At 37.8% G+C, this 23,849-nt stretch overlaps 1 protein-coding gene across 2 annotated transcripts in view; it reads right to left on the bottom strand.

Annotated features, from left to right (window-relative positions):
* The window catches only part of PCCA (propionyl-CoA carboxylase subunit alpha), a 281,303-nt gene that overhangs the window by 124,428 nt on the left and 133,026 nt on the right, over nucleotides 1-23,849 (bottom strand). For both annotated transcript variants that reach the window (XM_051630543.1, XM_051630554.1), the window contains 2 exons: nucleotides 17,365-17,475; nucleotides 9,218-9,320 (listed from right to left, as the gene is read on the bottom strand). In XM_051630543.1, coding sequence (XP_051486503.1) covers nucleotides 9,218-9,320; nucleotides 17,365-17,475 — 214 coding nt within the window. The remainder of the gene's footprint in view (nucleotides 1-9,217; nucleotides 9,321-17,364; nucleotides 17,476-23,849) is intronic.

Here is a 23,849-nt window from a genome sequence, read left to right as displayed (position 1 = left end):
TAAAAGAGTTAAAATGCACATTACTAGTGCTTTCATTATAGTGAGTTTATTTCATTATAAATGAGCAAAGTCTGAGCTTATTTTCAGTGACATATTCTGCAGTTTCGCTTATGTTAAAATAAAATATTTTTTACGCCCCATCTTTTATACCTATATAATTCAGAACAGAATGCGATAGATACAAAGCCTTTAACACTACACCTTTCATTATAATTATAGGCACAGTATGTGAAGTTCTGGGTATTTTAAGGACATCTATTACAGACTTTTTAAAAATTCCAACAAAACAGGTGAGGGCAAACCTGGCTGGTCCTATTCCTTTATCAAGACAAGCAGGATTTGCTTTGTAAGGTCACAGTTATATAAAGTCAGTGCTCTTTCAGATATGAAAATGCCCATTTAATTTTATTTTTGTAATAATCTATTATAATATACTCTAAATTCATTATTATTCTCCTTTCCAATAACATTAATATAGCTGTTGTTCATGCCACAATGGTTTGCAATGTACAAGAAAAACAGACACTTAAAAACTCCTTATTCATCAATTGCATCATTCTATTAAATTCTAATTTCTATGTATATAAATCACTTGCCATTCATCTTACAGTTACACACACACACATCTGGCAAGCAGTTTGAAGCAGGTTAACAGGTACAGGGCAGACATCTCAGTTCCTGAAGTCATGTTATTGCATGGTTAATCCTATATTTACATTAATTTGATTACAAGCACTTACAGGTAGAAGTAATCCTGAAGTGTAGGTCTAAAGATTATAATACAAGCTTCTGGAAGGTTTTTCCAGAAGTAAAACATTTTTGCTATTCTACAGATGCTTGTCTCATTCAGCCATTTGGGATCTTATTAATAATCCTCTCATTACTGCATTCATCTCCTGATTTCTTATTTTTTATTTTAAGCAAGGCAATTTCTGTAAAGACTTGACACCAAAATCAGAGATTTCATTACCCTGCAAAATGTATCTCCAGTTCAAAGTATTTAAGAGGGTTAAACAAAATGCAAACATTTAATGCAACATTAAGCATGTGAAATAAAAAGAAAGCATGCTATGCTGTTACCCTGGTGACAGGTTAAAAAAGGATTGTGAGCTGAATGGCTGTATGATATGAAATTAAAATGTTTCACATTGAACAATCCAAAATGAATTGGGAAAGGTTAGAGCAGAGGAGAGAGAAATCAATTCTCCAATGGCAATGGTGAATGGAAGTGAAGTCTGAATAGGATTTGCCAGTGGGGTGCAACAGCTGCCAAATATCCTGCAGCCAAAGAATTACAATAATACTGATGAAGTGTGCAAGAGCTTTTGGAATCATTGCAGGGAACAGAGAAATAGTCCTACAATAATGAGGCCATTCTGTGTCCCATCCCACTTTCGCAGCTGAATCAAAGGAAAAAGAAACGGTTGAAAATTGTAATACTTGCTAAAAAAAGGTATAAATGAATTATCTATCCCTTCAATCAATATCTTATATTTAACTACAGCATTTTTAAACCATGAATGAAGTAAGCATGTTAAAGAATGGACAAATCAAGACACATGTAAAGTATGTAGATAATATTGAAAGAGAGACTTTTCCCATGTATTTTGTTGGCAACATTTCTACAGCAACAGTATCCAGAATAAGCTATACGCTACACAAACAAGCAGCAGGACACAGCCAGTGCCTCAAGGAACTTTACAAGGTAAGGTCCTGATGTTCATGCTTGTCTTTTTTATGCTAATAATCCCAGGAAAGAAACATCAGTAAAACTTCACATGAATGCAGCTACACATGCATTTACTGAACTTGAAGTCACCCAAAGTGAAGAAAAACTTTGTCCTTCCATAAAAACCTACAACACAACTTCATTTCTGCCTTCCAAAACTCCAAATCAAATATACAGATGGAAAGGAAAGACTACACTAAAAATAACTGTAAAATTACCAGGGAGGATAAGGAGATTAGTACATACCTTGTTAGTTCTAAGGTTTCATGCACACACTTTTTACACACAGACAAATATTAATGAACAGGTTTAGGAGGTGCAAACCTGCATGAGAGAAAATAACTTGGCTTATAAATGGGACTGAAGGAAATAGAGAGACGTTCTACAGTAAAGAGAGGCCCTTGCAGACGAAGAGGTCATAAGCAAAGCATGGATAAGAAAAGAACCAGATCCACAACTAAAAAGGGCCAGGAATATGGCAGCACAATGAAAAACATGATCGTGTGCATACTATGTAAATAAAAGCTTCAGCTTTAAGTGAACAGTAGCCACAGAAGCTCTAAAGCTCCTACAGCAGCTGCTGTTTTCCCAGCAGACCTGGTGAAAATAAACATAGGGCCTTAGCCAGGTCCATTCACTGTAGAGAAGAGCTTTCCCACCAGCAATCACCTCAGAAAGTTGCATGTTGCTTCTCTGGGGATCTTCCCAAGAAATGCTCAGCAACGTTCAAACTTTTCATAATTATTATCTTCAGAGTTATTTCATAATGGTTATCAACTCTGAAGATTGCAAAAGTGTGGAATCCTGAGTGCTCAGGACCCAGGGATGACAGGCTATGAAAATCTGCCATAACAGACCATTCTGTTTCTGGAATTTATGTTCATGAATCACATGAAAAGATGGCTCTGCTTATAAACAACTATATAAATACCTTACACTACTCATTTTACCAATTCTGATTCCATTAATGTAATCCAATCAAAGAAAAATTATGATACATATATTCTGTACAAAGTCATAAATGCTACCTTGAAGTGTCCCATTTCAACTTTTATATTTTACATTAAAGTTCATACCCACTAGCTAAAAATACCTGTTTCACGTATTTGCATCTATCTACTTGTTTGTTTCTAGCACACATAATCCTCTTTCTATAATAAGCAACTGAACAATGTGGAAGAGTAAATGATACCAGATTTTAAAGACCGATATAATATTATATAGTGCAGTTGCTTTAGCAGTGATTAAGCAAGACTTTTTAAAACGTTAAGTAATTATTTCTGAGAAGTCAAAAGAACAACACTAAGTAAAAGCTAGAGTGACAAGAGAGGGTTGCCATCAGAACAGCCCCTTATAAACAAGGATATTGCACAGAAAAAGGGAGAACGGAGCCTCAATACCTTGCTAGTCTATGGGGGAAAAAAAACAGTGGAAAAATGGTCTGAAGCTGCAGTATTTACATAAACTTATCGAGGACTTTCAGAGGCATAACAGTAAATCATGAAAATAATGCTTGACTCGTTGACCAGAGGACCAGAACAGTACGGATAAGACAGTGGTATTTTCATGAGCTAAGGATGACTGCATAACTCCAAAGCAAGGGAACTAAGAAAACCACAAATGGGCTGGACTTAAGTCATCCTTACCAAATGAAAACAAAGTGTTTTATCTTTTTATCACACTAGAGGGTATTTGTAGGGCAACATATACTATAAATATTTAGCTGTACTTGCAATAACTGTTCATGTTATTATTTCAGTTGGGGGTTGGGAGGAATGAGATATAAAAATCACATCATGCAATTGATACAATTCAGTGCTGCCTGTGACCATGCTGCAAGTAAGAACTCTCCCTTTTTCCAAGCGTCCTGTTTGGATGACTCCAGTGAATTTTCCTGACATAATTTTCCTCCTTCTTAAAATTAATGTAACGTAACCTTATTTTGTGCCTCTCCAGCAGTGAAGGAGCACCAGAAAGCTCTCCTATTGGGCAGCTGACCATCCTTCCATATGGGGAAGCCCTAGGCTGGCAAACAGCTGGCTCCATCCCAGACTCCAACAGTGTAATAGGTGTAGTCTATGTGAAAGCAAGCATGCCCGAGAGGTGTGGGGCTCCACTGCTCTCTGAGCACGTCCCTCAACTGCCCTAATCATACAACAGCAAAGCAAGGCAGGCAACCAGACTATCTTCACTAAGTGTACCTGAGGATTTATGTCAATGTACCTGTATCAAATCAACCTAGACACACACCCACAATAACTTCTTAAATAAATACCTGAATATATGCGTTTCTGTTCTTGTAGCTCACCAGTCGTGTCATGCCCACTGCACTGGACTCCTGGGTTTTCAGAATTTTAAAGCATAAAAAATTCAGACCAGCTATTTCAGAACCTGACAAAAACTTGCTTGTATTTTTTCTGTAATTTTATACACTTACCCTTCCTATGAAAGTATTATTTTATGCTTAGAAAGCATCATCCATTTTAGGTCTCAAAATACCTTACACATGTTGATAAATAAATATTTACAAAACCTCAATAATGTAGTAAAGTATTAAGGACATTTTGTCTTTTTTGTAAATTGAGACCCAATCCAACTGACTTCCCTAAGGTCCCAGAAGAACAGGTTGGTGTTTTAACTCAGGACTCCCTGATCTCAGTCCTCCATATTAAAAACACACGAGCAAGAGGAAACTTGAGGGTTTTTTGCTAGCAGTATAAAACATTTTCCAGTGTGTTACCATCTTTTTGTATGTAGCATCAGGTAATATGGGTAATATGGGCATGCAGCCTCACTGTTTTTTTCCAAGTCATAAATGATGAAAGAGTAGAACCCATAGAAAAATTAGGAAAATACACTTAGCAGCCAACACAAGCAACACATAGGAAGTGCTGCAGGCAATTGGGTTTAGCAGTATAAACATCACATTAGTAGACCCATGAGATGGCATGAGGTAGCCACACCTGGAGAGTCACTCTCCTATTGCCCTCCCAACCCACTAAGGAAAACAAGTCTGAAGCCAAAATGCGAAGTTTAAACTGTACAACATCATTTTTGGTCTCAAAGGCTAGCTACATCAAACAGACGTAAAATAAGCTGGATTGACTTCAGCCAAAATATGTTTCCACTTGAAACAAGATAGAGGTCTGTCTAGAAGACCTTGGGATTTTACTAGGTGCTGTAAATCTGTTCAGCAGCTGTGGGTGGCACCAGTTTCGCAATAAACTGGACTATGAAGTAAGTAGGAAAAGTCCTAGGTAAAATAACTAAAAGCTGAACAATTAAAAGATCATCAATCATTCATGGCTCTTTCCTGTAGGAAACACATGCCCCTATTAGCTGGATATCATGGTGAAATATTCACATTGGTATATGGCTTACTAAATACCAGGCATTTTCATTAGCTAATTAGCTTTTTTATTAAAAATAAAAAATAAAAACAAAACACCACAAAAAAGCCCCCCACACACACCCCACAACAACGCTTTTCCTGAGAAAACTGGTTAAATAGCAACCAGTTAATTTAAAAACAATGAAAAATGCTCTAAATATCAGATTGCATAACAAAAATAAATGTCTGTATTCCTGCAACCCTGAACATGCACAGGCCTCCAGCAGCTGCTCTAGCTAAAGGTTGGCAAATTAATCCCTAGGAGACTGTTGGTGAGGCCAGGGGCACACAGCAATGCAAATAGTGGAAATTCACCTGTGAGTGCTCCACCCAAATAATCATACGTTTTAACACAGGAAAGGCAAAATGGCGGGCAGCTTGTGGCCTGCATTAACCTCAATGCCACAGAAACTTCTGCAACAAAGAATCCCACTACAGGGGTCACTTGTAATTGAAACTAGCTGAAGAAAGTTGAGCGTTTGATCCTAATGAGGCAATAGCTTGCCTATCATCAGAGTGCATTCCAGCAGGAACCTTTCCATTGATGAACCAGTCGCTGCAAAATACATTTTTTCCAGTCACATCCCTGCAAACATGATCAGTATTTCCCTCATGAGGCTGCTGCTAGTCTGATCTGTGGCACAGTGCTAAGACCCACCACTGCACCCCTTCTGCGAACTCATCTCTTCACCCTTGCTACACATTCCCACCCTTCTGGCTCTTGCCAAATAATTTCACATCATGAGTACTTCTGATTCTGTCAGAATCATCCAAAGCATTTCAACTGTTTCTAGGCTAACACAGGTCATTTTAGCAGAATCAGAGTGGAAAGCAACTACATGAAAAATAATGCCTGTAGATATGGAGGAGAAGGTGGGAAAAGACAGACCAAGGGAGGAGCAGGCGGGGACAGCAATTCCTCAGTCTGGCTCAGCTCCATTTCATCTGATCAGAGTCTCAGTAGCACTGCCTAGTGAAAGGTGGAGCTTCTGTGAAGACTTTCAAGGATGGTTCTTTCCCTCTATCTGTCTGGCTAAAATAACAATCCTGAGCTTGGCTGAATAAATCATGGGGGCAAGAAAGGGAACTCAAAATACCCCTGCAGTTGTGAAAAGAATGCACGTTATACATATGGCTCCCAAAAGGGAAAAGAAAACAAACCAAAGCCAAAGATAAGCATATAACTTCAGTTCAGGGGGGGGAAAAAAAAGAAGAAAAAAAAAAGGTCTATTTGGCAGCTGTGACAGGTTTAGAAGAAATAATGCATGATTTTAAACTAATATTTTTCAGTGCAACTCCTCACACAAAAATTCCTCAATTGCTTTTCAGAGCTGAAATGGAAAAGAAAAAAAAAATGCTGTTGACATAAACAGTGCCAGAGAGCTGAAATTTTGAAGATGATCATCAACATGGCAATGTAGTTTTCCAAACCGCTAGGAGAATGTTATGGATCAACTCTGGAACATGCAGTCTGTCTAATTCAGTTACATACTCCAACATGGACTTAAAACTTGCTCAGACTCCAAACACCCAGTTCTGCCACAGTGAATTGCATCCAAGATTACAACTGGTCTTTTTGATTTGTTGCCAGTAGCACAGGTTCCTGCACTGCACTTCTTATTTACTAATATTTTTCAAACAGATTGCAGTCATACCAATAAAGATGTGCTTTCCATGGCCGCAGTCTTACTCCCTAAAAAGTAGCCACGGCACGGAATACCTTCAAAAACGTGTCAGATGCAGTCTGGGTAAGTTAAGGAGATGCTGTGAGGAATTCTTGATGGGACTGCAGTAACTTGTGTGCTCCACAGTCCTCAGTCCCCTCTAGAGGGAGTCCACTAGCTGCTCTATGGAGTGAAGAACATGGTGCAGGACACAGCACGATCCTCTCACCTCATTCTGCCTTTGTTACTTTGACCTTTCCTCTGAAGGAGCTGCATGGTTTGGGGGAAGGGTTATCATTATCAGGTTCAGATTTCTTCATAAGTTATATACCAGTGAGCCGTTTGCATTAACCTTGTTTTTATTTGGCCTCAGCTTTACTGTCACTAAGACAAGTTGATTTAACAATGTATGTGGTTTGAAACCATGACCTATTCACTGAGAACCACACTCATATGCCACTTTTGAGAAAATTTTAAGGTTCAACTTCTGAGGGATTCATTTCAGAGTTGCATATGTCACAACAGACGGAAAAGATAACCCTTTGAAAGCTGAGCTGAATGTAAGTACAACCCATCATGACAAGAGAAAATGATCTTCCCTGCACTGAAAAGATATGTTAGCTCCACCATTTAAAGTCTGAAAAATCAGACCTTAATCTAGTCTTACTTCATGTGGTCAGATTCTGCTCCCTTCTCTGCTCATGCTGGAATGGAGGGAGTTAGCTTTGAAGGACTCAAAAAATAAGTTATTTCTTTTTTGAAGCATGAGTGTATTTGTTTCCCTGATGCAGCACAAAAAGAGATGAATGACCACGCCAATCTGCTCAATGCAATACTCTTGTTTACATATTTCACATCTCAGTTAAAATAGTTGTGTATGTCTTTTTTATTAAGATGCAGAGATACCTAGTACTGAAAGAAAAAACTTGCAATAGAAAGAAAACATTAAGATTCTTCAGCAATTACAAATTTTCTTTTCTTGTTAGCAAGTAAGAACATTTTATAGGCAAAAGAAATTAGAACAGGGAACACAACAGCAGTTTAAGAATCACTACTTAAATTAATAATTCGTATCCTGACTCTATGTACAAAGTGATCTATTACTGTCTATAGCAGAACCAGACTACTTAACTTCCTATGCTGGCCAATAAAAACTACAACCAAGGCTCCTCCTCATTTTCCCTCATTCATCTTTTATCTAGGGAACAGTGGCCTTAAGAGTGTCTGTTGTTCTCCTTATGCCATTTGCTATGGAGAATGTAACTTGTGGAAGGAAATAAAAAGATGCTTTACTTTCCCCTATAGGTGCATAATGCAAGCAATGACCTAGCCCTACATATGCTATATATTACAAAACCATTATGGTTGCTTGAAGTGTCTCTTTCTTCTTTTTTTTTTCTTCTTTTTTTTTTCCTAACACCATATGGTACTATTTATCTTTGTGGGTACAAATAAAAATAAAGACTTCTTGAAAACACATTTGATTTATTCCTGACCACTGTAAAATCAGTAATAGAATACACTGTCAAACCACTGGCATGGAATGTGAATAATGTCTACCCCACATTCCAGCTTCCCCCTCTCTCACACAAATACACACACACACAACTACATTAAAGAATGGGAGAGAAGAAGAGTCATGCTCAAGTTAGGATTCACTGTAACCAGTTGTAGCAAACACAAACTATCTAAGCAAGGTTCACAAAATAAATTGCTCTAATCAAGGGCTTTAAGACACTTACAATAATGGGCTAGAGGACAATGAAAGCTAGAAACAACCTAGAGGAAAAAAGCATACTGCTCCAAAATGCCAAAAAGAAGTTAATTAGTATTTTGAAACAAGGTAATGCAATGGCTGGCCAATTAACAGTACTACCTAGGTTACTAGGTAAAAGAATGAGGGATTGGGGAACAAAATCACCCAAAGACATACTTCAAAGCAAGGTGCTGACTCTCCCAACATTTACCAATCAGAAAGTGTTTTTTAGAATTAGACCCTAAACTATTAAGGTTCTTCACCAAGCTAGGAAATTACTCATGAATCCACCATATTTAAAAGCTCTGTAGCTAAATATTCATATTAACCCAAAGTGCTTAGATCACTTCAAATGGGCACACGGGAAATTTGTGATGCTCAATTTGTGGTTAGTTACTAATGCAGCAACATTTTGCATTAATGAAACTCCTGATGTGCGTTAATTACTGTACTGGCTTGTAACACATTTTTGTGCCTATTAGTTTGCTAACATGTAGAATAAAAATAATCATGTATGACTTGTGTGAGCAGGGAAATCTAAGCCGCAGCTCATTTGAATTTAGAAAAAACAGACTATAATAAGAAACCATGCAGTTTCTCACCAGTCTCTCTTGTGTATGAGAAGATGCCATTAACAAAACGCATCAGCACATTTGAGTTCCTAGAAATGAACTTACCTTGGAGTCCCAAGAAATCGCTGTGATCTCAGTTGTTCAGCCACATACAAAGACGCTGCTGTTGCCAGTAGTTCTCTTCTTTCAAGATCTGTCAACTCGTGTCCTAGTTTTCAAAAAGCAGTTACAAAAAATTAGATACCAGAGACCAACACAGACACAAAAAGTAACAAATACCAGTGAAGACACTGTTCAGTCTCATTAACGAAACCTACATTTTTTGCCCTAAATTAAGATAAGGCTCGGCACAGCAGACGCTCTGAGTTTCAGAGTTTAAATTGCATGTTTTCACACAGGTCAGTCCTACTGCTAACATTGGTATCCCTGTTAAAAACAATCTGACAACTGAAAGAAAAAAAACTGAATGATGCTGCAGCATCTTGTTTCCGTTACTGAAATGTCACTGGTTGACACATTGTGCCTCGTGCTGGTATGGAATCCATCTGTACATTAGAACCTGCTCAAAATACAGAGCATTCTTTCTCAATACTTTACCTTGCAAAGGCTACAAATCTTCCAGTCAAAAGGGGTAACACAACAATATAAACGCCAGAAATAAACGTGGATAAAACTGCTTGTCAACCCTGGGTCATTTAGCACCCTTTGTGTAATCATTAGTTTGAGAATAATGGAGCCATGTTTGGCACTTCATAAGCAGAAAATGGCTCAAAGTAGCCTACAATCTGAAGGCAGGCAAGCTAATAAAGGTTTGGATGAAAAGGTGGAAACCAGGGCAACTGGAAGCAGCTTTTCTCCCAACCTGGTCTTGTTCCAGAAAGGGAATTCAATATTCAATTGTCCATTCAGCAGGCTAAAAGAAAGCACAGTGACAGAACTTTGTCTGTCAAAATCTTTAAATCAGAAATTGCACAACTCAGATTTGGGTGGCCAAGACTACTGTCACCAGAGAAGTTGAACAGTCAAAACCATGTGAGAGGGAACAAAAGGACAAGTAAAGTAGTTGGTCCGTAAGGCAGTGGCAGGAAGTTGAAGTTGACACAGAAGAGGACAAGAAGTGCAAAGCTGAATTTTCATGGAGAATAAGAGACAAACTTCATGCTCAGGAGACAGATTTGGCACAGATGAAAGCAATGGTGTTTCAAAAGCCAGGTAAGAGGAAAAGGCAATAAATAAAGTTTTTTTAAAAGATCAAGGTAAGACTGAAAGATTTAGCTGAATGCAGTTACCACAAAGCTCTCAAGAAGTGCTTCATGCAGCTGCCCTCTGCCTCAGGAGACCTTCATGTGTACTAATCACAGCAAATTCCACCATCCATGGCAAGTACAGAATCACATGAAGGGATGGGGGAAGAGCTGAGGAAGGGGTTCAGAGGGCTGTATCTCGCTGTAAGCAACTGTGTCCAGCAGGGTACATTTACTTCCAGTCCCACAGCACTAAAACAGCTATAGAGTTCCCTTCTACATGTCCATTCTCCCATCACCTCAGCACTACTGCATGTAATGGTAACTCATATTCCCTGGTAATGGTCACTAGCAAGTGACAATTTTAATCAACAGCATCAAATAAGACTAACACGAGCCTCGAGGCAGACTTCATGGTAACAAGTGCACCATTTCAAAACAGAATGTCTTGTGCATAGAACCCATCCTTCCACTGGGCCCATTAAATATGGATAGGCAGAGGCTGCTTAGAGTCCACCTCAGCAGTGCAATCATGCCACAGCAAAGGAAACGCACTCATTACAGTTCCAGCTAACAGTACAAAGGAGCTGTCACAGGCCAAAAAATGTAAATTTAAAAATAACAAAAGCCAGCAAATCTGCATCAATTTGTTTTTAATTGAGTCCATATTAACATATTCTAGCTCAAGATTACTTCAACTTCCTTTACTCAGTGTTTATTATTTTTTATCTGCCTTGAAATGGAAACTGTCTTCTCTTTAACAAACATATGCAGAAATGCAAATGTTGAAAGGCTGAGGAACTCACTTGAGAAACAAATTTGATCTTTCCTTTTCCAGTTACTAGAAAGACTGATAGCAAAAGTAAAAAAATGCTGAACTTTTGTACAATTTGTATATATATACAAACACATATAGGTGTGTACATATAAGCCTTATATAATAACAGAAATGTGCCAATTTTCCAGTTGTTTACACACAGTGAAGAAGCTCTGAGATCATTTTTCCAAAACGCTGTATCTAAAATGGGTGATTTGTTTAGACGTCTCAGCTAAAGGTACATCAGGAAATCCATCCTAAAACCTTTGCTTTTCAGCCACTCCACCTAACACCCATGACAAGTCCATGTGACCAAAACTGTATAGTACCCACCTGCTCCAACGCACACTGGTACTATCAAGTCATATTAAGCAACAAGGTGAAAGTAGAAAGAACCTTGTTTGAAGGTTTTATTGCATGACCTTGATCTTGCTAAGAAATCAATTACTGCTTTTGCACTTGATGTACTGCAAAAACTATTTCCTCCTGTATCTTCAATAAAAATCAAACTCCAAACAATGAACAAGTGTCAGTACTTTGAAACAGGTTAAGAACTGATCAAGAGTCACATTCACCTCTTCATTATCGCAAACATGAAAAAATAAGTTTATCCTCTTTCTCTATTTGTTGCTATTTGCACTAGTTGTGGCACACAAAAGGCAAGAAGAAAACCATTAATGACTGTAGGATTCAACACGGGTGGTTTGCATTCATTTTCCTAAGTTTCAGAGATAATATAATAAACTGTTAACAAGAACATACCAAAATTAGGTTTTGGTCTTTGTCTCTTTGGCAATAAAGATACAGTCCTACCACAGAATCTCCTTAGCATAACTTTGCAGGCATACCTCAGATGCTTGATTAAAGGCTCCTTTCTAAGGATGGCAATTTACCTTCATTATACAAGACAGACTGCCTCAGTTCTCTGAACTCCAGCCCCATCTCCCTTGCCTTCTGATCTCCCTCTACTGCTATGCTCAGCATAATTTTAAGCAGTTTTAAAATTAAACTTTCAATTACATTTCTATATTTGAAAATACACAAACATGCTGGATAGCAAGCGATACCTTTACTTCACTTCAGGTTTTCTTTTACCTTACAAGCTACCCCTCTGGATTTTAACTGGATGTCTTCAGATGTAAGTTAATATTCACCATCAATAAAGAAAGAACAATAGAGCCCCTCACGTTCACCATGCAGAAGATCGATCTGAAAAGTAACGAAGCTACCTCTGGGGCATTTGTCCAAGTGCTCCCTTCACAAGGAGTGAAATGAGTAAGTATCACAGGTTTCCCAGCTTTCAGCATGGGAAGTTCTGTCACTGTCCTTTCCTACTCTCACCATTGCAGACTCCTGGGCTACAAAGAGATTTCATCTCCACCATAAAATGAAAATCAGCTCCCAAATCTGTCTCTGTTCAACCTGGGTTATACTTCTCCATTCTCACAGTCATCACTGAAAATTATGTAAGGTGAATATAAAACAAGCTTAATGGCTATAAAATTAAGTCACAACTGAAGGAGTAGAAGCACTGTTGTTCATATTATCTAAAACTAGACCGCACGTATCTATTACTACTAAATGACAGAACCCTGGTCGGAAGTAAGACAAAGAAAAACTATTTCTCTCTCCTTTCCCTGATGTTATGATTGCTTAAATCAATATTATCCCAGCATCCCCCAAGCTGAGTCAAAAAGGTTCATGCAATTACTTTACATAACTGACTTCAAATTAAATTACATAAAAGGTCATTTTTCCCATAACAGTCTCATTTGCATTTTGTCCTAGAAATGTGTTTTACTACTATCAATTACAGGGAAAACAAAACAAAACAGAACAAACAAGCCCTGGTTATGTGCATAGGTCCGTTACTTAATACTTGAAAAGTTACTGTTTTCTGTTTGGGAAGAATAAAAATTCAAATGAGTAAGGTAGAAAGTACAATGCATAACTCAGATCCACACCAATGTAGGCAATGTTGGTATCATTCCTACATTCTGTTTTGGCTTGAGTTTTTCCCAAATGGATTTTGAAGTTGATCATTACGGATGGCACGTATACCAAGTAGGCTGAGGCAGGAAACAAAATGGCATGTAATTAGAGGTTTTAATTTCTTATGAAGTCCAGCGGAGCTTTGCTCCATGCAGATGGTCATGGTAAGAGACAGATAATATTGTCTGCACAAGCAATCTCAAACCACTCAGAATTAGTAAAGATGTCTCTCAGTTTGTGACTGCTTGTAAGATGGATACTACCACATACAAAAAGGAAACCTTTTTAACATTGAATTATAAAGGGATTAGTGGCAGACCAAGAAACTTTTCTGGGCTTCAACAGTCAGAAAGAAGAAAGTCAAGTAAGCCATATGTTAAGTCAACTCTTATAATCCAGTAGTTCCATAAAATGAGGACAAAGATTTCAGTGTGGAGAGCACGAATTAACAGCAACCATCCTCTCCCTTCTAACAATAAAAAAGAGAGGGGAAGCTGCATCACCCCCTCCAACTAATAACAAAAGTATCCAGACTTTTATATATAAGTCATATCTACAGTCCCAAATCACCTAAAAAGCATTTTCATTCAGAACAGAATGACTGAGGTTGAAGGCACCTTGGGAGGTCTGGAGTTTATTCAGAGTGCTCACCCCACCCTGAGCAATCTCAACATCAAATTCATCCCAGGTTGCTCAGAGGTTTGTGCAGTCAAGACTCAAAAATCCGTAATTTATGTGTACCTCTCTAAAGGGCCTGGCTCTGTCTTCTTGGGAACCCCTTCAGTGGTATGAGAAGGCTGCCATTAGGTCCACCCTATGTTTTCTTGTTTCCAGGCTAAACAAGCCTGGTTTTCCCGGTCTCTGCTCATAGGTCCTCTATTCCAACCCCACCACAACCCTGGTGGCTCTGTGCTAGACTTACTGAGGTTTATTGCAGTCATTCTTATATATGTGAGGGACTTAAAACTGGACACAGTATTCCAGGGGTGGTTTAATAAGCATTGAGTAAAGCAGAGTAATCAATCACTTCAACCCATACAATTATAACAAACCCAACATATCTAAAAGCCTTCACCTCATAAACACTCTCTGGAACCAATACACAACTGCAAGAGATGATTGTACCTCATAACTTCAGCACTTCCCCTCCACCCAAATGAGGTAAACATGCTAGAAGAGGGGCAAGGAAAGGATTCTTATTCGTTTTTTCCTGTGTCTTAGCATGGCTTTTATGATAACCTCTTGGAAAATGCTTCATTTCGCATTTGCATGGGATGTCTCTCCCAAAGAGGCTGATGAAGCATCTGAGGTGCCATTTAACAATCAGAAAGAGCAGACCATTAAAAAAAAGTCTCAGCATTCAGAGATCCAGTAAAAAATGGAACTTTTACTGTGAAACAGACTGAACCACAAAGAATGATCCAATGGATAGGGTAGTAACCTGAGGATTCTTGAGTTTAATTTGTTCTTTGTTAAGGACTCTTTTTAGATCTATGTGAAAATAGAGATCCTTTCTGTGCCTAAAAAGTAGGGATAGCTGACCTTTCTCTCCAAGCAGGTTAGGAAGTACAGAGGCATTCCCAGGCTTCCTGGAAGCTGTAGATGGCAGCTCATCTGATAATACTCAATCTAATAATATGGGCTACTCCTGCATGCTTGGCAAAAACTTTTATTCTGCAAGTAAAGTGCTTGGAGGCCACTCTAAGACAGATGTATTTGTGTTGCTACACCCACCCTCAGATACACACTCCTCCCAAAACATGCATGTGTGCTCACAGCAACAGCCCTCCCCAGCTGACCCACTGCCAGCCAGGATTCTAGCCTTCCATCCCACATACAGACAACAAAAGGGTATGACAGCAGCTCTTTTCCTACACTAACCACACCCTGAGCAAGCTTAGTTTCAGCACAGCAATATTCAAAATAACTTGCAATACACAAATTGGTTTTTTTAATGAATAGTTATTTAAAGGTGGGAAGACAAAAAGGGTTAAACCACAATAATGAAAATTACTGAACATCCTCATTCTAGATGTAATTTGAAGTGGACATCACAGGTTCATGGAAAAGCTGCCAAGATATTTCTAATAATCAATTTTTTTCTTAACTTATAGTAAAAGCCTTCTAATATGGGCCTGATAATGAAAATCTTGAAAACGAGACTGGAAAACTAAGCATCTCTTATTTTACTCCTAAGATTAAAGTTAATATTTGTATTTGAAGAAAAATGCAGAAAAGGAATGGGCCATTACTTCATGCAGTCACCAGAAAGAACACAGCTGACATTTGTTACTTGCCATCAATGCAGACCCAACAGTGGCAATCGTCTAGTTTGCAAAAGAAATGCTCTGGATTGTGCTCCAGCATTAATACAGCATGCATCTAGATTGAGAACTTTTTATTTCTTAAGTTTTCCAAATTTAAAACACTTCTCCTATGGATTTCTACTGTAAACAACAGCACATATTTCTACATATTTCCAAATCCACTTGGGCTACACACTCCTCCAATTTTTCAGATTATCCCATATGTTTTTTTCACAGCTACACATCTTTTAGAAATAATATTAAGATATATGAAGCTACTTAATTTTCAGATCTTCCTAGCAAAGTTTACCCTGAATACTTATGTTAAAATGTTAGCTGAATGAGTAGGGGAGTTACATTGCATAAGTTGATTTCCCTTTATTTCTCTTGCTGAGCTTTTACCTGTCATCTGCCTACCATCAATAAAAAATGCAGGTTTCTGGTGGTTTAGGAAGCTGAATGTGAAAAGATTGAAAAGTCTCAGAACCATCAAAGAGGCAGGACATGGGATTTCCTATGAAAATGTCAGGGATGGGAGGGAGACTCTCTCATAAGCAGCACTGAGTTTTCAGAGCAGAGCAGAGTACCCTCAGGTCTGTGCTGGATGAATGCCAGCTCAGTTACCTGAAGACTAGTTAGGTACAACTTAGCAAAGAAGACAAAGGAACATTTCAGCTTCAACTATCACAAGCTTACGGCCAACCCAAGGTGACTAACTCCTATTTGCTCTGGTTGCAGTCAGGAGCCAATAACCAGCTGGATACACTAATCCCAGGTGTAGGACTGTATCACGTAGAGCTGCCAATTACATCATGATATCAAGTAGTTCTGTGGATGAATATTCTTTGCACCAAACTCACACAGAGTCCTGAGGTAAGAAAATCTGTTCTGCTCCTTAATGAGACTAGAACTTGGCATGGTGCCAGTCATGTCCAGTGACTGCCAATCTGGCAGTGTTGTCTCCAAAGGGGGATGAGGATTCTGCCACACTGGATTAATGATGAATGGGGGAGAAAGGAATCTCTATGGGATTCATAAAGGAGCCATGAATGATGAGCTATAAAGACTATTTTATTTTTTTTTAAATAAGCAAGATGTTCTGCCTGATAAATGCCAGCTGAGCTGTGAGGCCTCTATGGAAGGACTGAGTCTCTGACTACACAGGTCAACAAAGCACCCCAGCAGATTGGATTGTAGACTGGATTGACCACCTTTTCAAATTTGATCCATGTGAAAAGAAACCAACCTATTTGTTTACTTACCTTTCTCTGCCCACTGCTGTTACACATTTTTGAAACTGAGTTGTTTGGGACATTGTAAATAAAGGCTTGCATTTGTGTTTATGTTAACCTAGTGTATGAGTTCATCATTTCAAGGTGATGCCCTATCACTGTCTGCAATGAGTATTAGCTTTACTGAAATACTCCGATAAAATGCCAGACCCTCCAGGCAGTTACAGTGAATACAAAGGGTGCCAAAGGGCGATTCTAAAGATGCTGCACAAACACACAGGGGAAGCAATATTGTTGAATAAAGAGAAATCTTATATTCAGTTAACAGCAGGAGCACAGTCTGTAATGAAGCACGGTAGCATGGCAGAGTTGAATTGATGTTTATTTTACATATTTCATATCACCTACAGATTGTTTTTCTTTACTTCGGATTTACTTCATTTACTATTTTGTCACTAGAAATACGTATTTTGCTTTCTTGAAAGTAAAAAAGTAACTCTTCCAATTATATTGTGCAGTATTTAACAACTCTGTGCACAGATATCTGACTCAAAAAAAAGTAAAGACTGATTGGGGAACATATAATTCTATAAACACCAAGGAATAATAATCCAAAACAAAATCTCTCAAGCAAAAAGAAATATTCCCAAAAGGCACAAACCTTTAAAACCATCAGGATAAACTTCAGGAAGGAATTTAGTGCTGATGTCCCCTTGAACAAAGCGTGGGTGGATGATCACTTCTCGCAGTAAAGAAATATTGTGAGCCACACCTGTAAACAAAGCATCAATACAAAATCAGGTAAATCTATTGATCACAAATTACAGCAGGAAACAACTCATGAAAAGATTCTTTGTAGAATAAATACATGTTCATAACTTAAGAGACCATAATACTGATGTAATCAATACAGAATTAGTAGCTTTGTTCCACTCCTGCCTCAAGATATCTTCCTTAAACACTCAGTTTAACATGGAAAACACCTACACTTTCACCTCACCAAGCCTAATACAAATACCTAGTTAATTCAATGACAGCAAGCACAACCAAGAGACTTTTGGTTCAGTCCTAGCAGGTGCAGGCAAGGTCAGAGCCATGTCCTTGAAATAACAGTTTAGTCATATCTTAAGTACCAGCTCCATTCCAATGAACCCTGGACCACCTTGTCACCCTACCACCTTGTATACACACGCTCCTGTAGAAGATATGCACCATGTAACATCCCAATCACAGTAACAAAAGATAGTAAGAAGGTTTATCACATAAAATTTACCAATATTTTTATCATTTGTAAGACATAAGAGACTCTTGTTGAACTTACAACACAAAGAAGTCTACTGTTTGCTCCATATATACCTTTATCCAACCTTGCCTGGCCAATACTTTTATTGAATGCCCTGTTTATCACCATTCCATGACCCTGCTACACACAGAGCCCACAAAAAAATCTTCTTTAATTAAAAAATCACTTATCATGGAGCACTTATAGATACCTTTGTCCTTTAATTTCTTTGAATATTGTATTTTTTCTTTTTTTTCTGAATTTCTTCATCTCCTTTTATTGCACTTCTGTCTCTTCTTTTTTTTTTTTAATTTTTCAGTCCCTTCTTTTCCCTTGTTTTTTGTGCCAACAAAGCCAGACAACTTCTAGCAAATTCAATCTACAGGATGCTGTGATTGTTAGTCTGGTAGTTGCACACAAAACAGTAAGTCCTCTGCCCCCTCCTCACAGATGAGTAAAAGATTAATCTGTTTTCTTAGAGAGGACAGGAATAAACCATATGCCATTTCCAGCACAGGCTGAAAAAAACAATCATAAGTAGATGACAGCACAAGATATGGACTCAGGATAGTTAACAGTGGAAAAAGATTGCCTAGGGAAAGATTCTGAAGTAAAAAAAAAAAAAGGTTTAAAACCAGGTTAAAGAAACAGCTGTCAGGATCCAGAAACAGTTGTTAAACCTTAGTTCACATAGTGGAACAAGATGACTTTCTGAAATCCTCCAAACTTTATTTTTCTTTGAATTTAACAGCACTGTGTAACTAAGTTAGTAACTTAATGCTAAACTGCACTTTTCCAGAAGGACGTGCAGTTTAGCACTGAATATGATGGTCATTAAAAGTAATTTCACTAAAATATTAAACAAAAAGAAACCCTTATGGGAGGTGGGAAAGGAAAAGAGGTGCAGAAAAATCCCTGAGATAAAAAACCTCAGATAATTTCAATTATCTTCTGCTTACTACAATCCAAACAATTTTCAAAGAGAAGATACTTTCTCATTTGGGAGTAGCACACAGGTCATCTCTGAAAAGGAAAGTTTAAGATTCTGCAGGTAAGATTAAAACTTCATCTTTATCTCAACTCTGTTCTCAGTTTTGGAAAGACATTGTAATAGAAAATTTGAAGAGCCACTGCAGTTCAATTCCAATCTGACTACACAGAATAATGCTGCCCCACAAATACGGATGTTTTTTAAAAGAAGCTGAAATAGACATGCAGTTCAGGAGCATAAACCCTAAGCTTTGGCTACAGCTGCTGCATTCATTCCAAGCAGAGATACATGAGGAAGCTGCTACAGCAAAGAGGTTATCCAACCTCAGCTGTGTCGTGCACACATTCTCTCCCTTCAGGAAATACAAAGTCATTCAAATTCTTTCCTCTCGGTGTTAGAGGGACAGGCAACTCCAAATCACACTGCGTTTTCCAGGTGACACGAACTTTGGTATTAGGTGCAGACCATTAAGCATAAAATGCACAGCACATCACAAGCTGGTTTATCTTGCAAAAATTTGTATGAACATCCATATCTGTTGTAAAGCACAAGATTTTCAACTTTCAGTGTGTTTGCTTACAAGTTATGACTAACAGTGATGAAATGAATCTGAAATTATTTACACTTTTTTTCCTAATAGCTCCAGTTTAAAATAATATGAATAAGAATTCACTGTAAATTCAAGTCTCTCAATGGCAAATTAAGCTATTCGGATTTTCTTCCCCTATTGAGATCTCACCAAAGCAAAAACACTAGCAGTACAGAGACTGCAAACTGTGTAGCTATCGAAGGAGGGGTTTTTTTTGCATTCCTGCTTCTTTTTCCTTTGTGTTTTCACAATTTAGAAGCATTAATAACATTCTTGTTATTTTATACGCAGACCAGTTCAAACAGCTTCAAAGCTTTTTTCCCCTGCAGTCTGCTGCTGGTGTGAATTTTCAAGCTCTCTGTGTGGCCATCACTGAAACTAGTTTCAACGCACAGTGACTCAGACTCATTGAATCATGAAGTCATAGCATTAAAGACGCGTTCATGAGCCATTAAGTAGCACATAACACAACCAGTTCCATGATGACAAGATAAAAATTGACCATTTTATTAAAACAGGATCAGCCACCTTGCTGCTTGTGACCCAGAGTTATTCATGGACCCTGATTTCATAAACACTGAATGAAACTCAAATTGCATCTCTATTAAACAAAAAATTTTAAACAAATCTTACGCTGAATGATTGTAACTTGGAAACAAATAAAGTCTGTCTTTGGCTGCTACAGAATCCCGCCCAAAATTTCCCATTTGAATAGTAAGTTAGTATCACAGATTTTCATCTATAATATACAGCTTCAAGACTATAATTAGAAGACAAAGAGGAGCTCTTCAATGCTCCCCAACTTTGAATCCAGGATTTAAACACGCTACAATTTGTAACCAGATCATCTCATGTTTTTCTTTCCTAAATTGCTATAAGATCCCTGGTGAGATGATGGCTGATGACAGATGACAGAGCTTGGTGTCTCAACTGACTGCCCCAAAAGACCTGAAATCAGAAAAATACTATGAGTATCTTAATTATTTCCAACTCCTGTATCAGAAAAATCACAGGCTTCTGCAATGTTTTAGGCTTCAAATTTCCTTTAACAAGGTCAATAGAGCAGAAAGCCTAGGTGTTTGGGAAAAAATATAACCTATGCATTTTACATCTGCAAATTAAAATTTAATATGCAACAATTTAAAGCATCATGAAGGACTATCCTTCTTTAGCAGTCCCCATGATCATTATGTGAGCAACGACTCTGTGGTTGATCCATTTCTCATAACTGGGTCGATAACTTTAGTGATGTTCCCAATCATATGTTTTTTTTAAAAAAGGACCAGTGTAATCTTTCAGAAGTCTAGAAGTTTTAGATTTGCAATTTAGCGTGACCTCTGTCAAAGTTCATAAGGTCTCCATCTGTGTGTGAGTAACTGCTGGGCTACAGAAATATGGACCCCTAGAGCAGCTTGCTCCTGACTACCTGCTGCTTCCAAAACACTGGCCAGACATTAGCCCCACACTCTCACAGGATCAAACAGAGGATAACAGGCAGTGCTTATTTCATGCAAAGTTAGACGCTAAACTGAAGTATATTGTGTTTACGTTGCAGTGGATTTCAAGGAATTTTTCTTTTTCTTTACCAGGTCTGCAGTCTGCCAGGAACAAAGTGATATTTGTTAACCTGACAAGCCATGACATTTCCAACAAACAAACAAAAAACTAAACTAAATCAATTTCTTTCCCCTCCAGAAAACGAAATTTCAGTTCAGCATATTTTTTTTTACATTGTTAAAACTGATGTAAAACTGCAGCTACAGTTGTATTCTTTTTTGTCCAAGTCAAAATACAATAAAAAATAATTTTTAAATGTTCCGGGTACTCTATTTTTTTTATTTACTTGGCTGCATTCTTCATATGATACTACTTCAGTAAAAGTTAAATTTAAGGTGTACTTCTTAGACTTCAATTTGGAAATACTATTTTCCAGCATATATTTGCAAAAGAGAGCAGACTAGCATGTGACTTCGGAAGATCTAATGAAATAATAAAAATCATTTCTTTGTATGTTTTATATATAACAAACATGGTATTTCTAAGGTTCAATTAATTCTCCACTGAGACTGTAGTTATTACCTAATGAAAACATGAGCACACTAGATAATAACATTTTTCACCAAAGCTAATTAGTAACCACTGTTTGAAGAAGTCTTCATTAAAAAAAATAAAAGTCACAACCAGAAGAAATTACTCCCTATACTGCTTGTCTCTTGCCTCCTTCCCATCCTCATTCTCTGGATTACATCTGCCTTAAAACCTTGCTAAATACACTAGATTTTTTATTAACTTACGAACTGCATCCCAACTTCTAACCTGTCTTCCCAATAAAACACAGAGAAGAAAACAATAGTAAAATTAATTTTATAGAAAAAAGAAATTTTACGGCATTTAGGAACAGGATATCACACCACATTTTTACTCATTAAAAAACAGAACTTGGAATACCAAAGCACAAAACCTTAGGCAATGTTTTCACTATAAATATTTACTGACACTAAACATATTCAGTGTTGATTAGCCTTTTTACAGTATTAAGCTTCTGTCATCTTGACATCTGCAAATACAAATCTGCACTTATCCATGTAAACTTAATTAGAGTCCTACATGCCTCTCTGTAGAGAAGCAGTTGAATACACTTAACTTGCTGATAATTTCAAATTGTGCTAAGTGGAATAGAAAGAACTTTATCTGCATACTCAGTGATTGTAAAAAACAACATGTGGAGTACAGGACTAGAGGTTTCTTTTTGAAAAAAATAGCAAAGCTAAGTTATCACCAATGAATTTAAATGCTGAACATGAATGAATGCTATGAAGTTTAGGGGGCTTACCAGTTGATTTATCTGACAAAAAAATAATATTAATCAAACTCTATACTGAGCATGAAACACTGATTATGTTACTCCTAACTAAAAACCAAGAACATTATCACAGATTTGCACAGACTATGAAAACACCACTTTCATCCTGCATGTTTCCAATTCCAGAAGTTGTCATAATGTTCCCTAAAACCCTCAACATTACATTGTTTAATTGTTATTCAAAGCATGTGCTTTGCTTCAATTCACTTCAGAACAGGCTATCTGCATACAAAGTCCCATCCCAAAAGTAAGGGGGTTTTAGCTTTGTAATTTTGATACACAAACAACCATAGAAAGTTCTGACATAGGATCAGTACACCACTGACCCTCAGAGCTGAACATGCATTTAAATTCATATATTAATTATTTCAGATAATAAAGTCTGGAGCTCACAGAACTCATGGACTAGAATAAAGGGGGAGGGGGAAAGAAGGGGAAGGGAAGCAGATAAGACACGGTAATATCCTACTCTAAAAATCATTAGTTCAAACTGAAACTAAATTCTGCACTGCATGCGCTTCTGAACCTCTTAATAAGATTAAGCAGATCATTATTTATGGTGTTAGCAAACACATACGAATGTTTGAACCAACAGAATAATTGGAAGCAAAGTTAAGCAGGCTTTGTCATGAACAAGCGAAAGAAAATGGATGGTCATCCTGCCATCACTCTCTCCTCAGCCATCCCTTTACTCTAAAGAATTAGAACAGCACAATATTATATTTAAGGGGCATAACTAGAAATAACACCACTTGTCTTTCAATGCCTCCTCAAACTGGCACACGGTATTCCTTGCAGTTTTTCACTGCCACAACTCTTTTCTTCTTAGTAAAAAAAATAATCCTCTCAAAACAACAGCAAAAGTACCTTATTTTATTTCCCTTCTCCTGCACCAATAACATTGCCTTCCTCTTTTACTTGATCACCCTGTACTTCAATTGCTCCTCCCTCCTTCTCCTCCATACAGTGCAGTAGTCTATAACCCTTCCTAAACTACACACCACAATGTTCTACTGACAAGCCACCATTCCCACTCCCTCTCCTGTGGACTGGCTTAAGAAAAAAAAGTGAAGAGAAACAGTCTTCCCTCATGCCAGCATCTGTGCTCCAAGACAATGTTACCAAGCATCCTGCAATGGTCCCTTCCAGCGGTTTTCAACTAAGTTTCTTGTTTTCCCTTCTTCAGTTTCACTTTCCACACTGGCACACTTGGGACCCCGCTGCTGCCTGTTGCAAAGGGTCAGAGAACGCAGCGACTCTTGCAGAGCTCCCTGTTATCTCAAAAGAGGAGAACTCACAGTTTGGTTGTACAACCTGTTGTAGCATTTTTTTTAAAGCATAACCAGGAAAACAAGGCCCATTTCATTATTTTTTGAAAACAAACACTATATGCTTTTTGCAGGAAAACTGGCTTACACACA

This window comes from Apus apus, chromosome 1 (genome assembly GCF_020740795.1).
Source record: "Apus apus isolate bApuApu2 chromosome 1, bApuApu2.pri.cur, whole genome shotgun sequence".
NCBI classification, from domain to species: Eukaryota; Metazoa; Chordata; class Aves; order Apodiformes; family Apodidae; genus Apus; species Apus apus.
The sequence above is the reverse complement of the archived record's forward strand: the minus strand, read 5'-3'. Positions and strand labels throughout refer to the sequence as shown.